This window comes from Nicotiana attenuata, unplaced genomic scaffold (genome assembly GCF_001879085.1).
Source record: "Nicotiana attenuata strain UT unplaced genomic scaffold, NIATTr2, whole genome shotgun sequence".
In the NCBI taxonomy this organism is placed as follows: domain Eukaryota; kingdom Viridiplantae; phylum Streptophyta; class Magnoliopsida; order Solanales; family Solanaceae; genus Nicotiana; species Nicotiana attenuata.
Genome location: NW_017670242.1, coordinates 1,487,381 through 1,509,650, shown reverse-complemented (window position 1 = coordinate 1,509,650; position 22,270 = coordinate 1,487,381). Strand labels below are relative to the sequence as shown.

At 38.9% G+C, this 22,270-nt stretch overlaps 1 protein-coding gene across 6 annotated transcripts in view; it reads right to left on the bottom strand.

The window, feature by feature from the left end:
- Nucleotides 1-22,061, bottom strand: part of LOC109236535 (dnaJ homolog subfamily C GRV2) — a 53,670-nt gene extending 31,609 nt beyond the window's left edge. Inside the window, exons 1-12 of one of the 6 annotated variants that reach the window (XM_019402725.1) lie at nt 21,955-22,061; nt 20,937-21,671; nt 12,692-12,925; nt 12,405-12,492; nt 12,086-12,294; nt 9,925-10,026; nt 9,769-9,831; nt 7,359-9,599; nt 3,897-4,259; nt 2,992-3,132; nt 1,290-1,682; nt 718-1,200 (exon numbers count right to left, since the gene is read on the bottom strand). In XM_019402725.1, the coding sequence (XP_019258270.1) occupies nt 718-1,200; nt 1,290-1,682; nt 2,992-3,132; nt 3,897-4,259; nt 7,359-9,599; nt 9,769-9,831; nt 9,925-10,026; nt 12,086-12,294; nt 12,405-12,492; nt 12,692-12,925; nt 20,937-21,428 (4,809 nt within the window). In that variant the 5' untranslated portion in view covers nt 21,429-21,671; nt 21,955-22,061. Of the gene's footprint in view, nt 1-717; nt 1,201-1,289; nt 1,683-2,991; nt 3,133-3,896; nt 4,260-7,358; nt 9,600-9,768; nt 9,832-9,899; nt 10,027-12,085; nt 12,295-12,404; nt 12,493-12,691; nt 12,926-20,936 lie in introns of all 6 variants that reach the window. The other 5 variants (XM_019402727.1, XM_019402724.1, XM_019402729.1 and 2 more) reach the window with 5 other exon arrangements.
- Between the last annotated feature and the right edge of the window lie 209 nt (nt 22,062-22,270).

Here is a 22,270-nt window from a genome sequence, read left to right as displayed (position 1 = left end):
TTCAAACAATCAGATTGACTCTTGGCTTCGAAGTTAATATGAAAAGTAAAAATTCCATACAAATTTGCCTGTTTTAAATGGCTCTTAGCAAAAGAGGCAGTCCTGACGCAGGACAACCTTATCAGGAGGGGATATCAACTTAGTTCCAGATATTACTTATGTGGGGCTCATGCAGAGATAATCAACCATCTTCTTTTTGCGTTGTAAATTGACAGATCAATTATGGAAAGTCTTCATCATGCTGAGAGGGATAAGGTGGGTCATGCCAAGGAGAATTCAGGAAGTCCTTAGCAAGCTGGAATAGAGATGGTAGGCAATCTAATAGAGAGATGGATGTCCCAGCTTGCATTTGGTGGACGATTTGGAGCGAGAGGAATCAAAGGTGTTTTGAAGACAATCATAGTTATATCCAGAAGCTGAAGATGAATTGTCTAGTTCTTTTTTATTTTTGGTGTAAACAGGAGTATTTAGAAGATTCTGAAGCTATTTTTGATGTTTTAGATTATATGAAAATAGACCAAGGACCAGGATCTCTTCTTGTACTCCACTTTGTAATTATGGATGACTACTCAGTCTTTGAGTAGTCTGCCGTATATATACACAATCATGTTACCTTCTAAAAAGAAAACTACAACATATCAAATAAATCGCGGCCTAGGGTCAGACAACCATTCACTCTCCTGCTTTCACAATTTAAACTTAGGATCAAGTAACTACCTGCAGCCGTTCATAAGCTTTCTGCACTGCCAGAAACTTCTCCCTCCCCTCAGGATTTTTGTCTGGATGATACTTCATTGCAAGTTTTCGATATTGCCGCTTGAGCTTTTCTTCATCAATGTTCTCAATCTGCTTAGAAATATTAACTGTCTCCTGTGATTTTCTTTTGGGAGCATCATCTCTTGATACCTCATCCAAGGAAATCTCCAGTATTTTGCAAGCCTCTTCTTCAGAAAGATCCATGGGTCTCCGAGTTAACTCTTCTCGCCACATAACCAGCAGTGATTGCAGGAATTCAATGTGTTCAACTATTGGCCAATTAGGAAAGCGAATTTCATCACATAAATTACGAAGGTAATAACGGTGGCACCACATCTCATCCCTTAGCTCTGGGTATGTCACAGGTGGCATCGGAGCATATTCATACAAAGAATGGCAATGTTGTGACAACTTCTGTGTAAAATCACCTAGATGCTGAAGGACCTGCAGAGATAGAGGTAAAGTTTAGCAGAAACTCAAAATCTTGGAAAGATACAAGGAATTTACAGAAAATTCTTGTTAGTCTGAACAACCTGACGAATAAGATTTTCAACTCGCATCTTGTGCGTCCAAATAATCTCAGGAGTGTCAGAATCAGAAACCATTGCTGCTGCAAATGCAGCAGGACCGCTACGTTCCAGAACATATAGCAATGACTCAGGTAAAAGCCCACCCAAAACACTGCGTTTTGCCAAAGGCAAAGAAGAGGAGACAGCGGCTTCTTCCCCTCCATGAAATGCTTGATGAACATGAGTCACAGAGAACAGCTGAGCAATTAAGAGGAGATTGGAACCAGGATAAGCTAGAGCAAAGTAAAAGGCTCCAGTGCTATATAGTTTTATCATTGCCTTTGGGTTCCTAGTAACAATGGCCTTCAACAAAGCAGCAGCACTTTCTACAACACTCGGTTCTCCAGAGAGCATAGCCTATAAATCACCGTTTTAAAGGAGAATGAAATAAGAAAAAATCAGAGAACATCCCCATGTCACTCCTTAAAAGTGTAATCCAAACTTGAAATTTAAGCAAACAATCAGAGATGAATATGAAATAAGATAAATTGCATATGGTACAGTGCTGCGTAGAGCTCGAAGCCCTTATATCTATTATAAAAAGGATAATTTTGACAGTGAATGGTAGTTCAGGTATTAAATGGTTTCCTGTAGTGTTCTTCAATTAGTAAATCATGCTGACTTTCATAACTTGGACTACTTATTCTGCAACCACCTCTTTCATTGCAGATGAACTTAAAGAATCTTGCAATTTCAAAGTATTACTTGATCCAACAAAAAGTCAGGACTTATAGTTCTAGAAGGATCATTTCCTCCACCTTATTCTTGGAAGTGGCAGAACACCTCGAAAGTCTGACACCCACAGCTTGCCCATCTTTCTCTATGCATTTTGATGACATCAAGCTTCTGCTGGAATCCAACATTTAAACAACACCTAATCCTCAATTGGATTTATTTCCCCATTCCCATATCAAACGTTATTTCCAGTGAAGTGAGGAGCTTTAAATCTAGCCTTGACTAGTCAATCTTATGTTGTCAATCCTTATTCTGAAAATGTGTCCCAGAAACTAGCATGTGCACTATTATTTCACTGTGGTATTCCAACTCGGATAGAAGAATATGATTAAAATATTACACATCTCTACACAACTTTTACATGGATCATAGGAATACTGGAAAGAGGAAGAAGTAACATTTTAATGACGTAACAGCATGGCGTATCAAGAGGGCAACAAGGAACTCTGGAAGCTAGTGTCCAGCTAGTTGTTACATAAAAAGTGATAGAGTAAGCTGTTCAAATTGTTTGTTTCGACCTTCACATTGACTATTGAGCATTCCGATGGATACTCAGAATCAGCCACCTATGTTTCTTTATTTAAAAAAATACATGTTGGACACGTCCAACTACGAAGACACCATGCTTAAACAGATTTTTTGTATTTTTTTAGAATGCACAAACCTAAACAGAATAACAGAATCAAGAAATTTCAAGAAGTACCAATTCACACACTAAATAATATTGCCGAAAAAGAGAAGGACAGTATAAATATATGAAGAAGAAAAGCAACAGCTATGCCATCAATGCTTTTTCCAAACATAATATAGATGCCAGTTGCTCCTAGTCCACACAATAAACTGAAACTTCCTTGTTCATCAAATATAACGACGATGATCACCAAGGACTCTTTTACTACAAAAAAGCATACCAAAACAAGCAAACATTAACCTGAGCAATATGCGGAATGCAACGTGGACTTGATAAGATCCGCTTGACCCTAGGTGTTGGCGTAACTATCTCACCAGCATCATCTATATCCGAGTGTGCTGCAACCATGCTATGTAATATGCTCAATGCTACTTCTCCTACCTGAAATGACATTAACATTTTGACTGATCATATAGGTAGTAGTTTAGTACAATTAGAAGCATGTGACAAACTGTTACTGTATTCTCAAACCCCAATGAAACATACATAGACAAATATTTGTGCAGAAACAAGCTTCCTGATTGTTTCCTCCTTGATTAGGCAAAACTTAAACAAGCGAACAGAAATATGTACCTTAACTTGTTAAGTGAAAGACTAGCAAAAAAAATCAAGCCATCAATTAATTCTCCTAGCCCCAAACTGATCCTCCTCCATTTTCAGGCCATTATAAAATTTATTCACTTTTTCAAAATGCAATGTTTTCCCCTAATCCCAAAGTGAGATCCATCCTCCATATTCAGGCCATTACAGAATGTCATCCCTGTCTCAGGTAACAGATTCCCTAAAGTATTCACCACAATTTTAACAAGTAAAAAGGTAACACCTACGAACATTTATACAGCAAAATACCATAATTTTCTCTTAAAGAAAATCCATTATCCACTTCAAAACCACTCAGTTCAAGTGTTACAAAATTTCGAAGTTGTTTTCAACTCTATTCACTGTTAAAACAGGACGCAGGAAATTGGGAAAACGAGTTTCCAACTGTATCAAATGACAGTATTGTGATACCTGGGTTAGAAGTTGATCCATTATCAACTTCAAAACCACTCAGTTCAAGTGTCAACTCTATTCACTGTTAAAACAGGACGCAGGAAATTGGGAAAACGAGTTTTCAACTGTATCAAATGACAGTATTGTGATACCTGGGTTGGAGTGAGAACAGGAACTCGGACAGCCAAAGCCCACCTAAGCTCACGAATATCTCGCAACTTCTTCCAGTCTGGCATCCCAGAAGCCCAACATCTTGTGGTCCAATCTATTTCCTTTTTTGACCAGAGTCTCCTAATAGCGTCCTTCTCCATAGGTCCAGCTTGTGCACCATCCTTGTCAAGAAACATCCACTCCTTTAATGGTTCCATAAAAGCAGAAGCAGCAATCAAGTTCGACTGCAGAGGTATAGTTGTTCTTTCTGAAGCTTCATGAACTACTGTTAGTAGATCAACAGCCAGTACACAGCCACCAACCAAGACACATGACTCTACATTTGCCAAAACCTTCATCAAGACCTGCGCAGGGTGGAAAATATTGAAAAACGAAATAACATTCTCAAAGTTAAGATTCTTGCCAAATAATATTTTGATCAGACATATAAATGTAAAATTAACTAGAGAGACTCTCCGCAATAAAATGGATTTTCAAGTAACAGTTCCGAAGTCGGTGCATTATAATTCCTGTTGCATGGTAACCTTGCTAAGAAAACATTTCTAACAGGTAAAGATGGCCCCCCTCTTAACTACACATATCATATGACAACAGCTGAGAGAGCTTACATTTGTTTCATGTGGGCATTAGCTGTTATGCACTAAATCCATTTTCAAAATATAAAGCGTGTTTGAGGAACAGTTATTACACCAGATCAGAGGAGCAGAAATTTTAGTCTTCAGCCTCAGAAACTAGTGTAGAAAGTGAAAGTGTTTTGCCCTTCCACACAGTGTCATTAAAAGCCAGCATTTCGTCGCTTAAAGTGATGAAGCAACGCGAAGGGAGGAGTTTACCTCTTCATGGTCGAGCCATGCGCTTTAGAGAAGTTCGCACTTCAAACAATGGCGCACAAAGTCATCTCAATGAGAATCAGTCACTTCTTTAATGTCAACTTTGAGGAGTTGGATCAATAATGGCATTACTCTATATTGGATGTTGAATTGCAATTCAATTTTTATTGTACTAAATTCATAGATGTTTGATATTTTTTAATTCTCTGCAAATTGTGCACTTTACTTCAAAGAAGCGTATGCTTCACTCTCGTTTTTTGCTCCAACCCGATAGACCTTGTCGTCTTTTTGCGCTTGTCCCTTTTTAAAACATTGCTTTCACAGAAGTGCTTCCCTTCTATAATATCAAGAGATGATGAGTTTCAAAAGTGTTATTGAGGAATTTGGTATTTATACAGTGAATAAGTATTTCCATACAACGTGGCATGCTTTACTTGGCCGGTTGCTAAAAAAGCTGCTCTAACATAAGATAACCTGAGAAGAAGGGGAATTCCTCTATGTTCAAGATGCTACTTGTGTGGTCAAGAGGTAGAGACAATCAGCCACCTGTTTCTACACTGCAGGGTGACTAGTCAGCTGTGGAATTTGTTCATCAATATCAGGAGTATTAGGTGGACAATGCCAGGAAGAACAACTGATCTCTTGTTATGCCCAAATGCAGGGGGGAAATAGCACTATCTTATCTCTTGTCACGCCCGAATGCAGGGGGAAATAACACTATCTTATCTCTTGTCATGCCCAAATGCAGGGGGAAATAACACTATCTCTCACAAAGACAGATGGAAAATTGTCCCTGCAACAATTTGGTGGACATAATGGAAAGAGAGAAATTCAAGATGTTTTGAGGATACAGTCAGCCCTATCCAAAAGATCAAGATGAACCGTATTCTCCTTTTTTCTTTTTGGTGTAGAGCAGAATATAGTGATGATCTAAAATCAATTCTACAACTCTTAGATTCCTTTTAAGAAGATCAAGGGTTGTAATTTTTTGTTTCCTCTTTGATCTTTTGTAACGATCCCTTTTGGCTCCCAACACAAGCTTGGTGCTGAAGATTTATTAATATACTGATATATGTTACCTTTCAGAAAAAGGTATTTTAAACAATTTCTTTTGAGAAATGGGAAGTGTATTAGATTTAAATAAAAGCACGAAGAAGGTGTCACAAAAAAATAGAAGATCCCTTTCAATCCTTAAAGGAAATCAATAAGATCTATAACAGCTTCTGCATCAAAGTTTTGTTTACACCAAAAAGTAAAACAATAGTAAACAGTCCTATTTTATTTCTGAATGGAACAACCTTCTGCATTAAAGGAATTCTTTTGCTTACTTCTTATTTCTGAGGTACAAGCAAGATATTAGCAGGAGAGTTACTAGATATTAAAGTGGCAATGACTAGTTACACAACCAAAATGCCAGTTTTCAAATAAAGCAGCAAGCGCATGGGAAATGCCAAAGCATATAGGAACTGCAGTCAGAAGACTCCTAACTGAGGCAGATAGGAGGTGAAAGGCATGCATTAACGACAGAGATTAGGTAGGCGTTTTGGCATATAAGTTATTTGCAAATCAATGTCTTAAAAAAATCTCCATTATTTAGACTTCAGCTTGAAATAGAGAATTTGAAGTTGAAAGCTGGTTTGAGGAGTATTTCATGTGGAAAAAAAAAGGTTTTCAATCACAAAACTTCAACTTTTTTCCAAGTGAAATTCATTTCCAAACTCAATTTCAACTTCCAAGTACTCTTTTCCTAAGTAGCTTGGACACGGGTGCGGGTGTCCGACACGGATGCGGATCTAGAGGTCGAATCCTTCGAGACGTAAATTCTTATATTCGGGGATACAGATCCTAGTACGGATACGGGTGCGGTAATCCGGCAAAAAATAATTCAAGAAGATAAAATTATCTCTAAATTATGAGAAATTTTGTGGAATACTTACGTATAGCTTGTAAAGTGTGGATTTCTTTTTTATTCTCTAGTTGTAGATAAGTAAATGATTAATTTCCTAGATAAGGTATGCTATTTTCTTCAAATTTACCCTAGTTTTGGTTCTGATTTTGGGAATCAAATTGTATCTCGGCTCGAATTTTTTCGTCCGTCGTAGTCAAAGTACCCAACCGGTACAGATCCCATACCCACACCCATACTAGTGTCGTGCCGACACGAGTGAGGCACCTAAACTGCCATGTCGGAGCAACTTAGCTCTTTTCCAACTCCAACTTCAAATACTCATTTTTTTCAACTTCATCATAATATTGTCCAAATGGACACTAGATTTTGTAATAAGAGTGTAAATCTTCATCATTCTAGTGAATTGAGGAACCAATAGAAGCTCTCCCCTTAAATGGGTCTTTTTTATATCTTTTCATACTAGGACCCATTATTAGCCCAACAAACCTCATTTGCCATCTTTCTTTAGTCCTTATACTTAATAGAAGCAACTTCTTTCTTTTCCAGGGACAGATGGTGTTATTTTACAATCACAAACATCATTCGCTATTTTACTTTTTACTCCTCATACTTAGAAGAAGCAATCCTCTTTTCCTTTTTACGAAAAGATGTGGTGTTATTTAAAGACAATCATTAAATACAACAATAAGGTAAACGAGACGCACCTTTAGAAGAAGAAGAAGACGGTGTCGTAAAGCTCTATCATCGGTCCTGTCCAAGAGAACTGTAATGTGTGCTGTGCCTTCAAATGAGCCAACTGTGTTGTAGTGTTGTTCATAAACAATTGCCATGGCCCGGGCACAGAGCTCCCTAACTGAGGAGCCTCCCCCTCCTCCAAAACCATCTAATCTTCCCATATCACACCAATTATCAGAAGGACCTAATTCATCAGGAATAGCACCATCGACAGTAAGCCCAGTGTCAGCATCACATAGAAACCGGTGATAGAGGGCTCTGAAAAAAGCAACAGGGTCACGTAGGGGAAAATCTTGTGCCCTCCCACTGGTGCCACTCTCAAGAAGTAAACGCAAATAGTATTGGCCTACGCAAACTTCTTTTGATAAGCTAGGATATCTAACAGAAAACTCGCTGTAGTTCCACGATATTTGAGGCGCACTCTCTTTGTCAGTTATTGAGTCTCTGTTTGCACCGCCAGGAACAATATCCTCAGTGCGTTCTTTTTCAACATCTAGATTATGAACCTCAGCCTGCAACGACTCTCTTAATTCCTGCCTGGTCCGCTCATTCCAAATCAAGTCAGCACGGTTATGGTCAAGACTGAAAGCTCGCCAAAATTCTGGCCAATTCAATAACAACCTTCCACATCCAACAGGTGCATCTTCGACCACTACCTGTGCAGGAGCAGGAAGACCTGTATCCTGGGAAATTGCACTAACATCGGAATCCACAGCATTTGCAACATTTGATTCAGCCAAGTCATGTATATTTGTCGAAGGACTGTCAAGAGCAGGAATGGTTGACGACTGATCAGTTTGAGGAACAGCAGCAGCAGACAGCTCAGCTTGGAAGTATTCACCTGCATTCACAGCTGAAGATTGCATTGTTGGCACCTGTCCAGGAACTGAATCAACAGCAGCTCTCTGATAACCATCAGAAGTTCTGAAAGGGACAGCACTTCCAGGAGCTTGCTCACTAACTTCATAGTTAGTAGAAGAAGGCAAAGAATGACCTTGAGGTGTGATCCCTTTCCCGGGATGAATCCTCCTTTGGTGAAGCAAGCGTCTACGTCTCCTACTCAGCATTGAATTTTCCTGGTCAGTCACACCTTCAACTGGAACCACATTGGATCTGGTGTGCAGATAAGCAACAAGTCCTGGAGGCAAAACTCTAGATAACAGATCAAGAGCAGGTTGATAAGAGTCAGCCCAAAGAGCGACAAGTTGCCTGCTAACTTCACGTCGCTCACCAGCTGGAAGGTAAAGTGCATGCAACAAATGCCGCAGTAGTGCACCATCTCGTAAAGCAGCGTCACGCATTGATTCTGCTGCAACTGCATCTTCTTCAGCAATTGTTCGCATAATGACAGCTACTGTTTCTCGCACACTTTCAGCAGGATGTCCAAACAATGCAAACAACCGGCGGCGCAAGCCAGCTACTAGACGTAATAACTCCACAAACACTGTATACTGGGTTGTTTCTCCATGTGGTTCACAGACCATTGCCTCAAGAACCTCAACAATAGACATTGACAAAAATGGCGATACTGATACAGGCCTTAGCCGATTTACCAGAACTACAAGATTACTTTGTTGACCAAACAGCACAGACTTGGTATGCATTATTGTTGCATGCCATTCCCCCTTTGTATCTGTTTGCATATTAGTTTCCCCTGGACCACCACCAATAAGTACCGCCACAAGGCCTGCAGTTTCACCAGCTACTCCTTCAGACCCATTTCTAAATAGACCCATTATACGGCCAACAGCAGCAGGAAAAGACATCACATGAGAAGCAGCACTTCTTGATGAAAGCAACCTACGCAAACAAGCAATGAAACCCATCACTGTAGCAGCAGCTTTAGGAGACGGCGGGGGAAGTGGTGGTGACTCTGGTGGGAGATTGGGAGCAGCTGGAAGCATTGTAATCAAAGCCATCAGTGTCACCTCAGGTACTTCAATACCAGAAGGTACTCCACCATATGGAATACATGCATTAAATTCTCGTATCCGCCGCCATAATTTTGCTCTTGATCCAGGAATGGATCCTCCCTCAGCCACAGCATCTTTAGCGGCTACTGCCAAGTGTTTTAAATGCAGAGTTGCAGTTTCCAAATCAGCAACAGGTTGTTGTGAAGCAGGAAATTTTAAGTGAAATCTGCCACATGGCGGATCAATTCGATGACCAGGCATTGTTAGCCTTGGTAGCACCGGGACGGGACACTGGCACTACAAAAAACAAAACCACCATATAAACCAGATTTCTAAAGCAATACAATTTCAAAAAATCCATGCATTCAGTGATGCCTAAACTTGCATGGAGCAGAGAATGCACTCAATGCAACCCCTTGAAAAGGAGAAAAAATTCTCAGTGACCAAGAAGAGCATGTCCACTTACTTCTGTTTGCAAGACATCACGAACTGCTGCAAGTAAGTTATCACGAGAAGTGCTAGCATAGACCTGAAGTAAAAGGGACATAAAACTAAAATCCTAACCAAACAAATAACAAGTAAACAAACAAAATTGACCTCCAGCAAAGCCAGAAAGACACACATGAATTGGGCATCCATCATTAAACTCGATAGCAAACATTTGGGGCTCCTCAGCAAATCGAACAAGAGCACCAACGGCAGATAGAGGACGCACGATAACAGCCTGCAAGCATTCACTAGAAAGTATTAATAGCTTTTTACATTGAATCAAACAAAACAAGCATCATAACAGATTCCTAAAATAGGAGATCAAGAAGGATACAGATTTGTCCCCTCCTCCTAGTGCTAAGGTTGGGGAAACTAGGTGAATGTAACTCAGCGATAATTACAACAACAACAACATACCCAGTGTTATCCCACACCGTGGGGTCTGGGGAGGGTAGTGCGTACACAGACCTTAGTCCTTACCCCTACCTTGTGAGGATAGAGAGGTTGTTTCCAATAGACCCTCGGCTCAGGAAAGCATAAGCACCACATTAATGAAAATATAGACAAGAAGGGACAGTACCAAAAAGCCATATAAAAGCAAAATAAATATAACAAGGACAGTAAGGTGATATACAATGAAAGAAAACAACGTTTAGGCACAAAAACCTACTACCAACAGAAAGCAAGACTGCGTGCCAATACTACTGTTATGAACACTCTAGACTACCTACTCTACTACCCTAATCCTCGACCTCCACACCTTTCTATCAAGGGTCATGTCTTCGGTCAGCTGAAGTTGTGTCATGTCTTGCCTAATCACCTCTCCCTACCTCTTCTTTGGCCTACCTCTTCTTTGGCCTACCTCTACTTCTTCGTAGGCCCTCCAATGTCAACCTCTCACACCTCCTCACCGGGGCGTCTGTGCTCCTCCTCCTCACATGACCAAACAACCTAAGTCACGCTTCCCGCATCTTGTCCTCAATAGGGGCCACACCCACCTTGTCGCGAATAACCTCATTTCTAATCCTATCTAACCTGGTGTGCCCGCACATCCATCTTAACATCCTCATCTCTGCTACCTTCATCTTGGACATGAGCGATCTTGACTGGCCAACACTCATCCCCATACAACATCGTAGGTCTGACCACCACTCAGTGATAATTCTGTAGTAATATCTCGAAAGCTACTGCTCATATTGAACCATCATGTCCATAGCCAACACCTCTTACACATGCCATAAAACTATATAGATAATTTGATAATGAAAATTATGGAATCACTTGAGTGCATATATACACTGCTAATGTTGAACTTTTAAGAATTACTATGTTTTTGCTTTTTAGCTTGATTGATTAGGAAGAATAAAAATTCAATCTAAAATTTTAATGAATACAGTATTAACCACAGATATATAATAGCTCTTCCATGTCCTGCTATGTAGTATGTCCTATTTAAAATTTAAAAGAGATAGAGAGAGACACTTGTGCCACCCTTGTCTTTTCGTATGCAACATATACCTTGCTAGACATACTTCATGTTAACCTAGAAAAATCTCTTCTCAGTTTCCGGACATCAAAGCATGTTCATAAAGCAATAACTAATATGAAAACACCAATTGTTTGCAGATGTCCAGGTTTCCATGCCGCATATACAAAAAAGCAGGGATTCCCCATCTAATTTGAAATCTCCGATTCCATATTAACCATTATCCCTTCTTGGAAATGTCCCAGAAAAGTTTGCATGAAAGAAGACCTTACCCAGTAAAAGTTTTTGAGAAGTTCAAATTATACAAGGACAATAGAACGATGAACCAAAAGAACTAAAGATTTTTTCTTTTTTTCTTTTTTTGGATAAGAGTGGTGTCCAGGCCAGCGTGCACAAGACTATTCCACTGGGTACCTGCTAAAAAAATAACTGATATTTTAAACCAAATGTAATGCAATTTTCCAACACAGCATGGCCAAAGAGGACAAATTGAAGTAGGGTAATGCATCCAGGATAGCCTCTCAGGATACGGTATTTGGTCCACAAGAGAGAATGACAATAAGTAATACATCTGTGTGAACAAATGCAACACCGGGCATTAGGAATGCTCTGAAAAGAGCTTGATTAGATAATTTGATATGTTTGTTGCCTTCTTTAAGTATGCCACTGGACCAAGCAAGAAGCAAACTCTTCAAATAATAGATAAGATTTTTTCTATTCTGAGGGATTAAGAACAAAGATTTGTATGAGAAAGGAGAAGCATATCAAAATTAGAACTCCTGGAAAAAAACAACAATATCCAGCTTACTTCATAGTTCTCAGGTCGTCTTTCCACAAGTGAGACCTTAGTGAGAATGAGTTGACGAGATACCGCATCGCCATGTTCTCCAAGGCCCCCTTTTGGGCCAATAGACATACTTACTCCTGGAGTATTCAGAGTCCCCCGAGCAGCTGAGCGCAATCTTGTTACTAACCAAGCACCACAAGGAGTTTCATCTGCCCCAACAGCCTCTTTTGCTGAATTTTAACATCAATGTAATCAAACAAATAGGATATGACACTGTGTGATTACTAGAATATCACAAGAAGAAAGTGAGTAAATATATAATTCTTCTCTCAAGAGATACCTCTCCTATTTATGTACTCAGATAAGGTCACTGCTTGAGAATTGTCGACAGTTAATCCCACGCCCACCATGGATGTCGCAGTTTTAGTCTGATCAAAAAGATGTAGCAAATTAAACATCATAAGAATACGATTATAGCATGCAAATGACTCATGGTTCAGAAAGTGAAGTCTCACTGGATGAGAGTCATCCTGATTCCAGGGCCAAAAGTTAATGACTTGGAGAGCAATACAAGGACATTTTTATTACTTTTACCATTATCAGAAAGAAAATGGACAACTTCATTACCAGATTTGATATGATGGCAGCGTTTGTAGTTCCCGGAGCAGCTTGGAAAGCTTTAGATTTTCTTCCATAAAGCGGGCAAAGAACAAAACCTCCGGAATCTGTATTTTTCTTTCCATAAGGGTCAGATAGGAGGATAATGGAAGGAGAGCCCATATCTCTAAAGTCCAAGCACCAACGAAGTTCTCCAGATTTTGATTCGATAAGCTCAACTCCTATATAAGTAATTTTCAACTTCTGCACCCCCAAACAGAAAAGGGAAAATTATCATTGCCTGCTTTTGTTATGGGGCAGGGGGTTTGGAAGGAAAAGAGGGGAAGGGAGAGGAATAAAACCAGTACACACTCTATCATACACAGCATTCCAGAGTTGGTGTAGACATTACTTGACTTATCAAGTTAAAACGGAAAAAGCAAACATATAAAATAGTAAAGCAGATAATCAAAACCATCATATTAATGATGCCAAAGCATAAGGAGCGTCAGGCTGTTAGCAGCAGAGATCAGGACTAGAAATATTGTTACAATGAAAAGCATCTGCCACTAGTTCCTTGAAACATCGTGAAAGAGAAAGCTAATAATAGTAAATGTATAAGCATAGGGCATAACTGTGCAAAAAGTGAATGAGCAGGATAAGAACAGACAGTTTGGCCAACAACGAAGAAGGAGAAGACCAAGAAGAGTTGTGCAAGAATGGAGATCAAAAAAAAGTAAATGTTTAACAGGGTGATATTTCAACAAGTGAATTAAACCAACAACATCAGCCAGTGAAGCAAAGTCGAGAACATGATAGGGAAAACTCACTAGAGATGCAACAAATCAGAAACAGATATAGAGAGGACAGTAGGGGAAGGGACAAATGAAGCCAACCCACAACATTCCTAAGAGAGGGAAGGCTGTGATCACTGAACCAACTAGGAGTGTATGGTTTTGAGGCTTTACAAATTGCGGGACATGTAATTGAGAAGACAAAACCACCGGATCATGGTGGAGGATCCTCCTAATCAATGACTTGGGTGATTTGGAACATAAGGGGCATCAATAAGAGATATAAACAAAAAGAGTTGAAGTAGTTTTGAAGTCAATAACATTGCTCTGGCAGGCTTGTTAGAAACTAGAGTTAAGGAAAATAAGGCTATTAATATAGCCAGCAGCATAGCACCTGGCTGAGAAATGCTAAACAATTATAGCAAGGCCCCCGTTAACAGAAGAATCAGGTTTAACTGGAATAACAGGCTGTTTGATGTAGCTGTCGTCAGAAAGGAGGCTCGATACATGCAATGTCAGATTAAAGGAAGATAAAGTGGTATAGATTGGCTGACCATAGTGTATGGCTTCAATACAGTGGAACAAAGGAGAGAATTGTGGGTAAATCTGAATATTATGGCAAGTCAGATTACAAAACCATGGTTAATCGGGATTTCAATGCATTACTATACCCTTGTGTCCCATGCAGAAATTGAAGACTTCTCTGACTGCATTCATGGACTACTGCTCAACGAACTACCATGGTAAGGAGAGTATTACACATGGTCCAACAAGCAAGCTGGAGGAAATACAGCGTATACTAGGCTGGTAGATCATTGGGGAATGATGATTTATGGTGCAGTATGGTAATGTTATTACTAAGTATGGCGCCTTTCATATCTGATCACCCACCAATGTTTCAATCCTTTGTTGATGGTCAACAGAGTTTTAAGGTTCCGTTCAAGTTCTTTAATGTATGGGGCCTTTCATATCTGATCACTCACCAATGTTTCAACCCTTTGTGGATGGTCAACAGAGTTTTAGGGTTCCATTCAAGTTCTTTAATGTATGGGCTGACCATCCACAATTCTTGCATATTGTGGAAACGGAATGGGCTAACAAGCTATCTTATGGCAAGACCAAAACTGTCCAGGTAAAATTGAAGTTATTGAGATCACATCTGAGTAGGGGTGTTCATGGTTCGGTTTGGGTCGGTTTTTCCCTAAAAAGAAACCAAACCAAGTAAGTCGGCTTTTCAAATATTGGAACCAAACCAAACCAATTAAGTCGGTTTTTTATCGATTCGGTTTTTGTCGGTTTTTTCGGTTATTTATCTATTTTTTCTTAAATATGAGATATATACTACCAAATACATATTCCGACGACTATATTTTCAACGTAACACTATCAAATCAATTGCTCTTTGAGAATTCTATCATTTACCAAGATATATTGATAATAATTGAAGTAAATAGTGATGAATAATTTAAGTACTCAATTAAAAATTTATTATTTTTATCATGAAATAAATTCTTGTACTTAGCAAAAGGAAACTACCAATCAAACTAGAATGTAAAGGCAAAGAATTAGATTATTATAATAGCAAAGAACTAGACTAAAAATACAAACGACTAATATGTACGATAAAAATTTAGAAACTTTATATAAAAATACATATATATAGGTGTAATAATAAATTTAAATAGCTACTTTTATAGTCGGTTTGGTTCGATTTTTTTCGGTTATTTTTTTATTAAAACCAAAACCAAACCAAATTTGATCGGTTTTTAAAATTCAAAACCAAAACCAAACCAAACCTAAAAAGTATCGGGTTTTTTGGTCGGTTTGGTTTGGTTTTCGGTTTGGTTCGGTTTTTCGGGTTTTTATGAACACCCCTACATCTGAGGAAGTTGAACAATGAATTCAAAAGCATAAGTCAGAAGATTGATAATACTAGAGCTGACTTAAGGAGACTGCAGATACAAATACAACAGCAATACACTGATGAGCTGGCTATACAGGAGAAAGAAGCTTTACTACAACTAGAAAGGTGGTCTATGATAGAGGAAAGTATCTTGAAGAAGAAAGCAAGGGTTAACCGGATAAAGCTAGGAGACTCCAACAATAAATACTTCTCAGCTGTGATGAAGGAGAAAAAAGCAGCACAAACACATTGTGGAACTCACAGAATTAAATGGAGGTAGATTGACTGACAGCGAAGAGAGTAGAGAAGAAATCATCATGTTCTATAAATCATTAATGGGATCTGCTAATGGGATCTGTTGCACATACTTTTCCAGCTGTTAACAGGGAAGTCATGAAGCAAGGACCAACATTATCACATCAGCAGTAGCTTGAATTGTGTAAAGATGTGACAGAAAGAGAAGTATATGAAGGTCTTTGCTCAATAGGTGATGACAAAGACCCAGGTGTGGAGGGGTACAATGCAATTTTCTTCAAGAAGACATGGCATATAATTAAAGCAGAAGTGTGTGCTGCAGTCCTGGATTTTTTTATTTTAGAACTGGCAATCAACGAACCAAGAGATGACTTCTTAAATGTTCGCAAATGGAGAAGAATTAATATAGGCACGGACCACGAACCTAATAGTTGGATCCATGAGGAGACAGGAGAAGGCCATGCCATTCATTAGATGTACAGAGCTATAAATTGTACAGCTATTACTCTAATTTCCAAAACATTTAGCCCTACTACACTCAAGGAATATGGACCTATAGCATGCTATGTTGCTCGGACTTGGGTGCAAGCGTCCGATCTGGGTGCGAATCTAGAGGTCGGATCTCTTATAATCTAAACATTAAGATTCGTGGTATGGATCCAAGTACGGATACGAGTGTGGGGATTCAGCTAAAAATAGTTTAAAATTCTAAAAGTAGATCTATAAAAATATCCTAAATTATGAGAAGATATTCGGTGAAAAACTTAATTGTAGGTTGTGGAATGCAGCCAATAATTCAATCTTTCATTTTCAGAATTTCTCAAGTTGTAGGCACTAGCACTAGTACAATCTTTCATTTTTCATTTTTTATTTTTCCTCAAATTTGTTGTGGACTGTGGTCAAAGTACCCGATCTCAATTGACCAAACCCAGTACGAATCCCACACATTTATCAGTACCAATGTCGTGTCGACACGAGTGCGGTAAGTAAAATGAAGAGTCCGCGCAACATAGATAGCATATTGTACAGTTTTATATAAACATGTAGCTAAGGTGTTCGCAGAAAGGATTCAGAAGATAATTGCATTTATTGTTAGTGAAACACAAGATGGATTTACCCCGGTAGGAAATTAGCTCATAATGTGATATTGGCTCATGAGATGGTTAAAGCATATGCAAGAAAACAAATCTCTCCTAGGTGCATGATTAAAGTGGACATGCAGAAGGCATATGACTCAGCGGAGTGGGCATTTGTTGAAAAAGTTCAGCGAAGGGCTAGGATATGCATCAAAATTGTCAACTGCTCTATAGTTATCAATGGGGAGCTAGATGAACCATTTAATGCAGCTAGAGGGTTAAGACCGGGTGACGCAATGTCCCCACTCTTGTTTGAACTTGCAATGGAATACCCGAGTAGAAATCTAAATGAACCTCGCAACAGAGATGGAATTCAAATACCATCCTAAATGTGCAAACCTGAGAACTACTCACCATAGTTTCGCTGATGATCTATTGCTTTTTACAAGAATTGACCTTATGTCTTGTAAAGCTGCTACATAAGAAGTTCATTAAATTTTCTAAGGCTTCAGGTTTACATGGAAATCTATCCAAAAGTTGTGTGTATTTTAGTGGTGTTAAACCTACCGTAAGGCTTGAGATCCTCCAGCAACTTGGTTACTCTCAAGGGGACTCGCCATTTAGATGTTTGGGATACCATTAGCTACTATAAAGTTGTCTTTGATTCAATGGCATCCCCTCATAGAGAAGATTGTAGCAAGAATTTCATCATGGACTGCTAAGAAGTTGACATACACAGGGAGGATTCAACTAATGAAGCATGTGATATTTGGAATCCAAGCCTATTGGTCCCAGCTATTTTCATTGCCTGCTAGGGTAACTAAGACCATTGAGGCTTACTTTAGAAGTTACATCTGGTCAGGGTCCAATACTATAACTAAAAAAGCACTGGTAGCTTGAGAGCAAATGCGTTTACCAAAATCTGCCGGTGGATTTAATCTAACCAATCTCAAGATAAGGAACAAGGCAGCTATAGCAAAAGTATGTTGGAATTTGGAACATAAGCAGGACAAACTCTGTAAGTGGATCCACTCCTACTACATCAAAGGCCACCAGTTAAGTAACATGCCTATTCCTCGACAAACCAGCTAGATGGTTTGGAAAATATTAGAAGCAAGAGATTAAGATACAAGCCAATGCAAGAAAGAATCAGAGCACGGTCAGATATATATATACTCACACACACACAAATATTGGAGTCCATCCAAAGGAACCTAAGTTGCTCGGACTCTTCACTTTCAGTGTCGCACCCACGTTGATACGACATGGGTGTAGGTGTGGGATCCGTATCGGATCTGGTAAACCGATTTTTGGTAGTTTGACCAAAATCGATGGGAAAATTTTGGAAAAATACGATGAATTCTAAAATCAAATAACAAGTAGGGTGAAATTGAAGAATATGGAATACCTTGTATATAGAAATTTCTATGTCAGTCCTTTTCCTTTAATCAAATTATCTCCTTCTCGGTTTCTCGTTTTAGTCAATATTTTTTCCTTCTCAAAATACCTTGTAAGCTTTTCACATAATGATTCATAATTTAGAGATAAATTTATAACTCTACTTTTAGAAATTTAAATTAATTTTAGTCGAATCTCCCCACCTGTATCTGTAACTGTATCTGTATCCTCGAATCTTAAAATTTAGATCATGAAAGATCTTACCTCTAGATCTGCACTCATATCGGACACCAGCACTTGAGTCCAAGCAACATATAAAAGTACCATGGAGATGTCTGTTATTTAAAAATAATGCTAGACCTAAAACAGCGTTTACAATGTGGACTCAATTACATGAGGGGGTTGAACACAATTGATAGACTGGCCAAATGGGGTATCACATTGGATCCAGTTTGTGTGCTATGTCAGAGTCAACCTGAAACAAGTGCCCATCTAAGCTGAATGTGTTTTCACAAAGAGCCTGTGGGGAAGGTTACTTCAATGGGTACAATGGAGACAAGGGGTTATCGATTCTTGCGAGTAGCAGCAACTATGGGTACTGCAGAAGGCCAAAGGGAAGTCTAAGCAAGCACGAGTTATGAAGATGTTGTATGCAGAAAGTGTTCATGCCATCTGGTGTGAGAGAGAAAGTGCAGGATTTTTTAATAAGTAACAAGAATAGTGGACAACTTAGCTAAGCTAAATGCATGTGTATGCAGTCTAAGAGCAACGGGAGGAGCTAGAGACTTACTATAGAATTTGGTTCTGTGTAGTACAGTTCTGTGTTTTATGTGTACAAGGGATTCCGGATTTTCTTTGTTTGGAGAGAGGAGCTGTGTGGGCTAAGCTATGTCTTGTAATTGAATACTTGGTGATTAATAAAATGCTTAATTACCAAAAAAAAAAAAAAAGAGAAAGCTAGCTGCAAATATTCTGCCACTAATGCCTCAAGCATGGACTTTTGGGAAGATGAGCTAACTCTTGAGACGGGAAACAAGAAGAAAAATTAAAAATTATCTTTTCCATCTTTACAATTCGGAAGCAAAAAAGCTCAGAGCTTTAGACAATTCACAAAGGAATTTCTTCTACAAAAAAAGGTATAATTTGAAGGCATTCAGTAATTCAATTAATGAACATTTTATGCCATACACCAACAGCAATTGTAAGCAGAGGACCAAGTCCCAAACTCATTATAAGATATCAAGGTGTCACAGTTTTAAGGACCAGACACCTGAAAACCCAAGTAAATCCGGAATCACCAACTGGGATGGCAAATGGAACATAAATAATTTCACCATCAGATGCTTAATATGATCTGCCATACTGATGTACTTTCAAGGTTTTGCACCTCTCACGCACAAAGAGAGAGAAAAACAAAAGTACCCCACTAAAGTTTTTCACAAAACTAGCGAAAGCGTTCTAAAGAATGTAAGATGGAAAGAACCTTACCCACTCCTCCTCAATCCCGCAAGATCGCAAGAAGCGCTGAATAAAGGAAGAAGAAATAAACAAAAGAGAAATCACGTTTTTGAAGCAAGAGCCTAAATAAACTAATCACCCATCTTTATTTTTTGAGCCCTTTAAATAGGCCTTACAATGCGTAAAATTGATGAGGTTAAGAAAAACTAATCCTAATTAAACTAGAATAAGAATAAGGCTAAGAAAACCTATCCTAACTAATTTAGGAAAAAGAATTTTAGTAGAAATGGACTACCAACTAACAATCCTAGTTGGACTAGAGCTATAAATATAATCCTATCAAAACAAGAATCAAATTATTAGGAAACAAGAAATAAGAAATCCTAATATTTATGGAAAAGAAATTCTAATTGAATGGATTCTTGGACTTCTTGAATTTCTTGGATTCTTGACCTTCTTGATCTTGCATCACATACTACGTTCCAATGATTTGTGAATCTTTCAATAACCAAAAGAGTGCGCACGCACACACAAAGAAAGAAAAATTTCGAAGACTAGCATCAAGATATAGAAAGTGACCACGGCCTACAAATTAATAGGCTTGACCTGTAAGCGTAAAGCAAGATATCTACTTTATAGACGAAGGGCATGTTGGTACTTGCATCCTAGGATATGTTGGTTGCACCTAAACTTAACCCATCTCATCTTATGACAAAGAGTTACCCACTCAAATCCCCATTCTCATAGAAGTAATAGTTGTCCCATAAATAGTAGTGGATTGAAATAGCCTATATGAAGATAAAGTTACAAATCCTTACGCCCAACTACGCATCATAATCATTCAGTCCAGTTTTGTTCTCAACTAAATCCAAGTACCTTAGTCTGCTTTCTTGGTTCAGCCCAACATATAGGGACAATTAGAGATAGAAACAGTAAAATCGATTAGTTGTTGCAAAATTAAAACTCTCCAACGACTCAAAACTAAAAGGAATTATTCTTATCGTCAGACAAAGATCATAAAGCAAATAAGCTGTCCACATGTACTTTCCAGGGCTTCCCACCTTAATAAAAGACACTTGCAGCCAAATATTACAAAAGATATATTGAAGAAGCATTGAATCATTATGTCCTCACTACCAATCTCACTGTTCCTGTATCAACTCAAACTTGGTGTTTTAACAACATTCTAAACTCCTTTTTGGTGGTAAGTACATTCTGATAGGGAACACTTTGTTTTAACTAATACCATTCCCTGTATGATTCTCGCTGTATAAATCATATTTAAAAAGAAGCTAATAGAAAAAGCATCCATCACAGAAACAAGTATCTGCAGCTAATATTATAAGACTGCTGCTAGCTACTAGTATCACACAAGGGAAAAAGGCACTTACAAAAGGAACCCACTCAGAGGTCCTCCTCCTTAGATGCAAAACAGGGAACTCTGCAACCACTCCAAGCTTATTCCACCTAATTCTATGCAACTCAGTCAAAATGCTTGCTCTATACTTGGAAGAGAACTTCATAGCCTTGAACTTCCCGCGGCCATCAGTCCTCACACTTATGGTAAACTCATTTGAATTGTCATCTCTCCCAATGATAGGGGCCGCACCATCATAATCACTCCCAACATCGTATGAGTTAGTGACTGATAATGTACCGGGATCCAGTGTAATCAAAGTGAAATTTGAAATGCAAAAAATCCTTTTGTATCGACCTCGCCAGGAGTGTTTGACAACCATGTAACGGGCCAAGTACTCGGGCTCTTCGGAGCTATGGGCATGAGAGGAGGAGGGTGGAGCAGAAGAGGAGGAGGAGGAGGATGTGGTGGATTCAGAAGTTGGAGGTTGGTGGTGGTCAGTGGCATGGCGGCTGACAAAATCCATTTGAGGAAGGTATTGGAGAGAATAAGGCTGTGGTGGACTAGGGCGCAGGAAATACCATATTCCCGAACCACCGTCCGATGACGGTCTCCCCCGAGACTGATTCGCACCCAGCCTTCAATCTTCTATTTCACTGTTTGTTTGTTTTTTCTCAAACCCCAGCAGCAGTCAAACTCCAAACTCTCATCGGTATTTCCCAAATTTTAAAGGATATATATATGTATGTGCCTTCAATTCAAGACCCTGCTGAACAAAGTACAAAAACCCCCCAAATGTTAATTTCGACTTCAGTTTTCCTTGGAGAGGAGAAGCCAATCACTGTTCAATTTCGAAAAAATCGTCACAATAGGCGAATTTCGAAAGATCAGAAATAAAAAATGAATGCGAAATCACTGTAGAAGACCCAGCAAGCTTCAGTGAAGAACTTGTGGTTGTATATTTAGATATTAATAACTTTTTAGGTATGAAATATGAATGAAATACGCACTATTTTGGAAAAAATAGAACAGATCATGGAAGAGAGAGAAACCTTGTAATAGAAGCCGGTTGATCAGAGTGCCTACTGATACATTTGAGTTGTAAAGAAAGAAACATTCGTCATTGACATCCTTGATTATGCCTAAGCAGTCACTTCTTTTTCAATTTTTGCGCAATGCTCCCTCGTGTTTGAAATATTCCAGTATGCACCTCTACACCTGGCAATGCCTGGCAAAGTACACCGATGACGGACGAAAATATAATTTACCAGAATTGTTTTAGTTGTATGCTCTCTTTTAAAAGGCAGAGCCCCTCGGCTTCTTTTAAAAGGCAGAGCCCCTCGGCTTATGTGTATGGCTTAGTTCCGT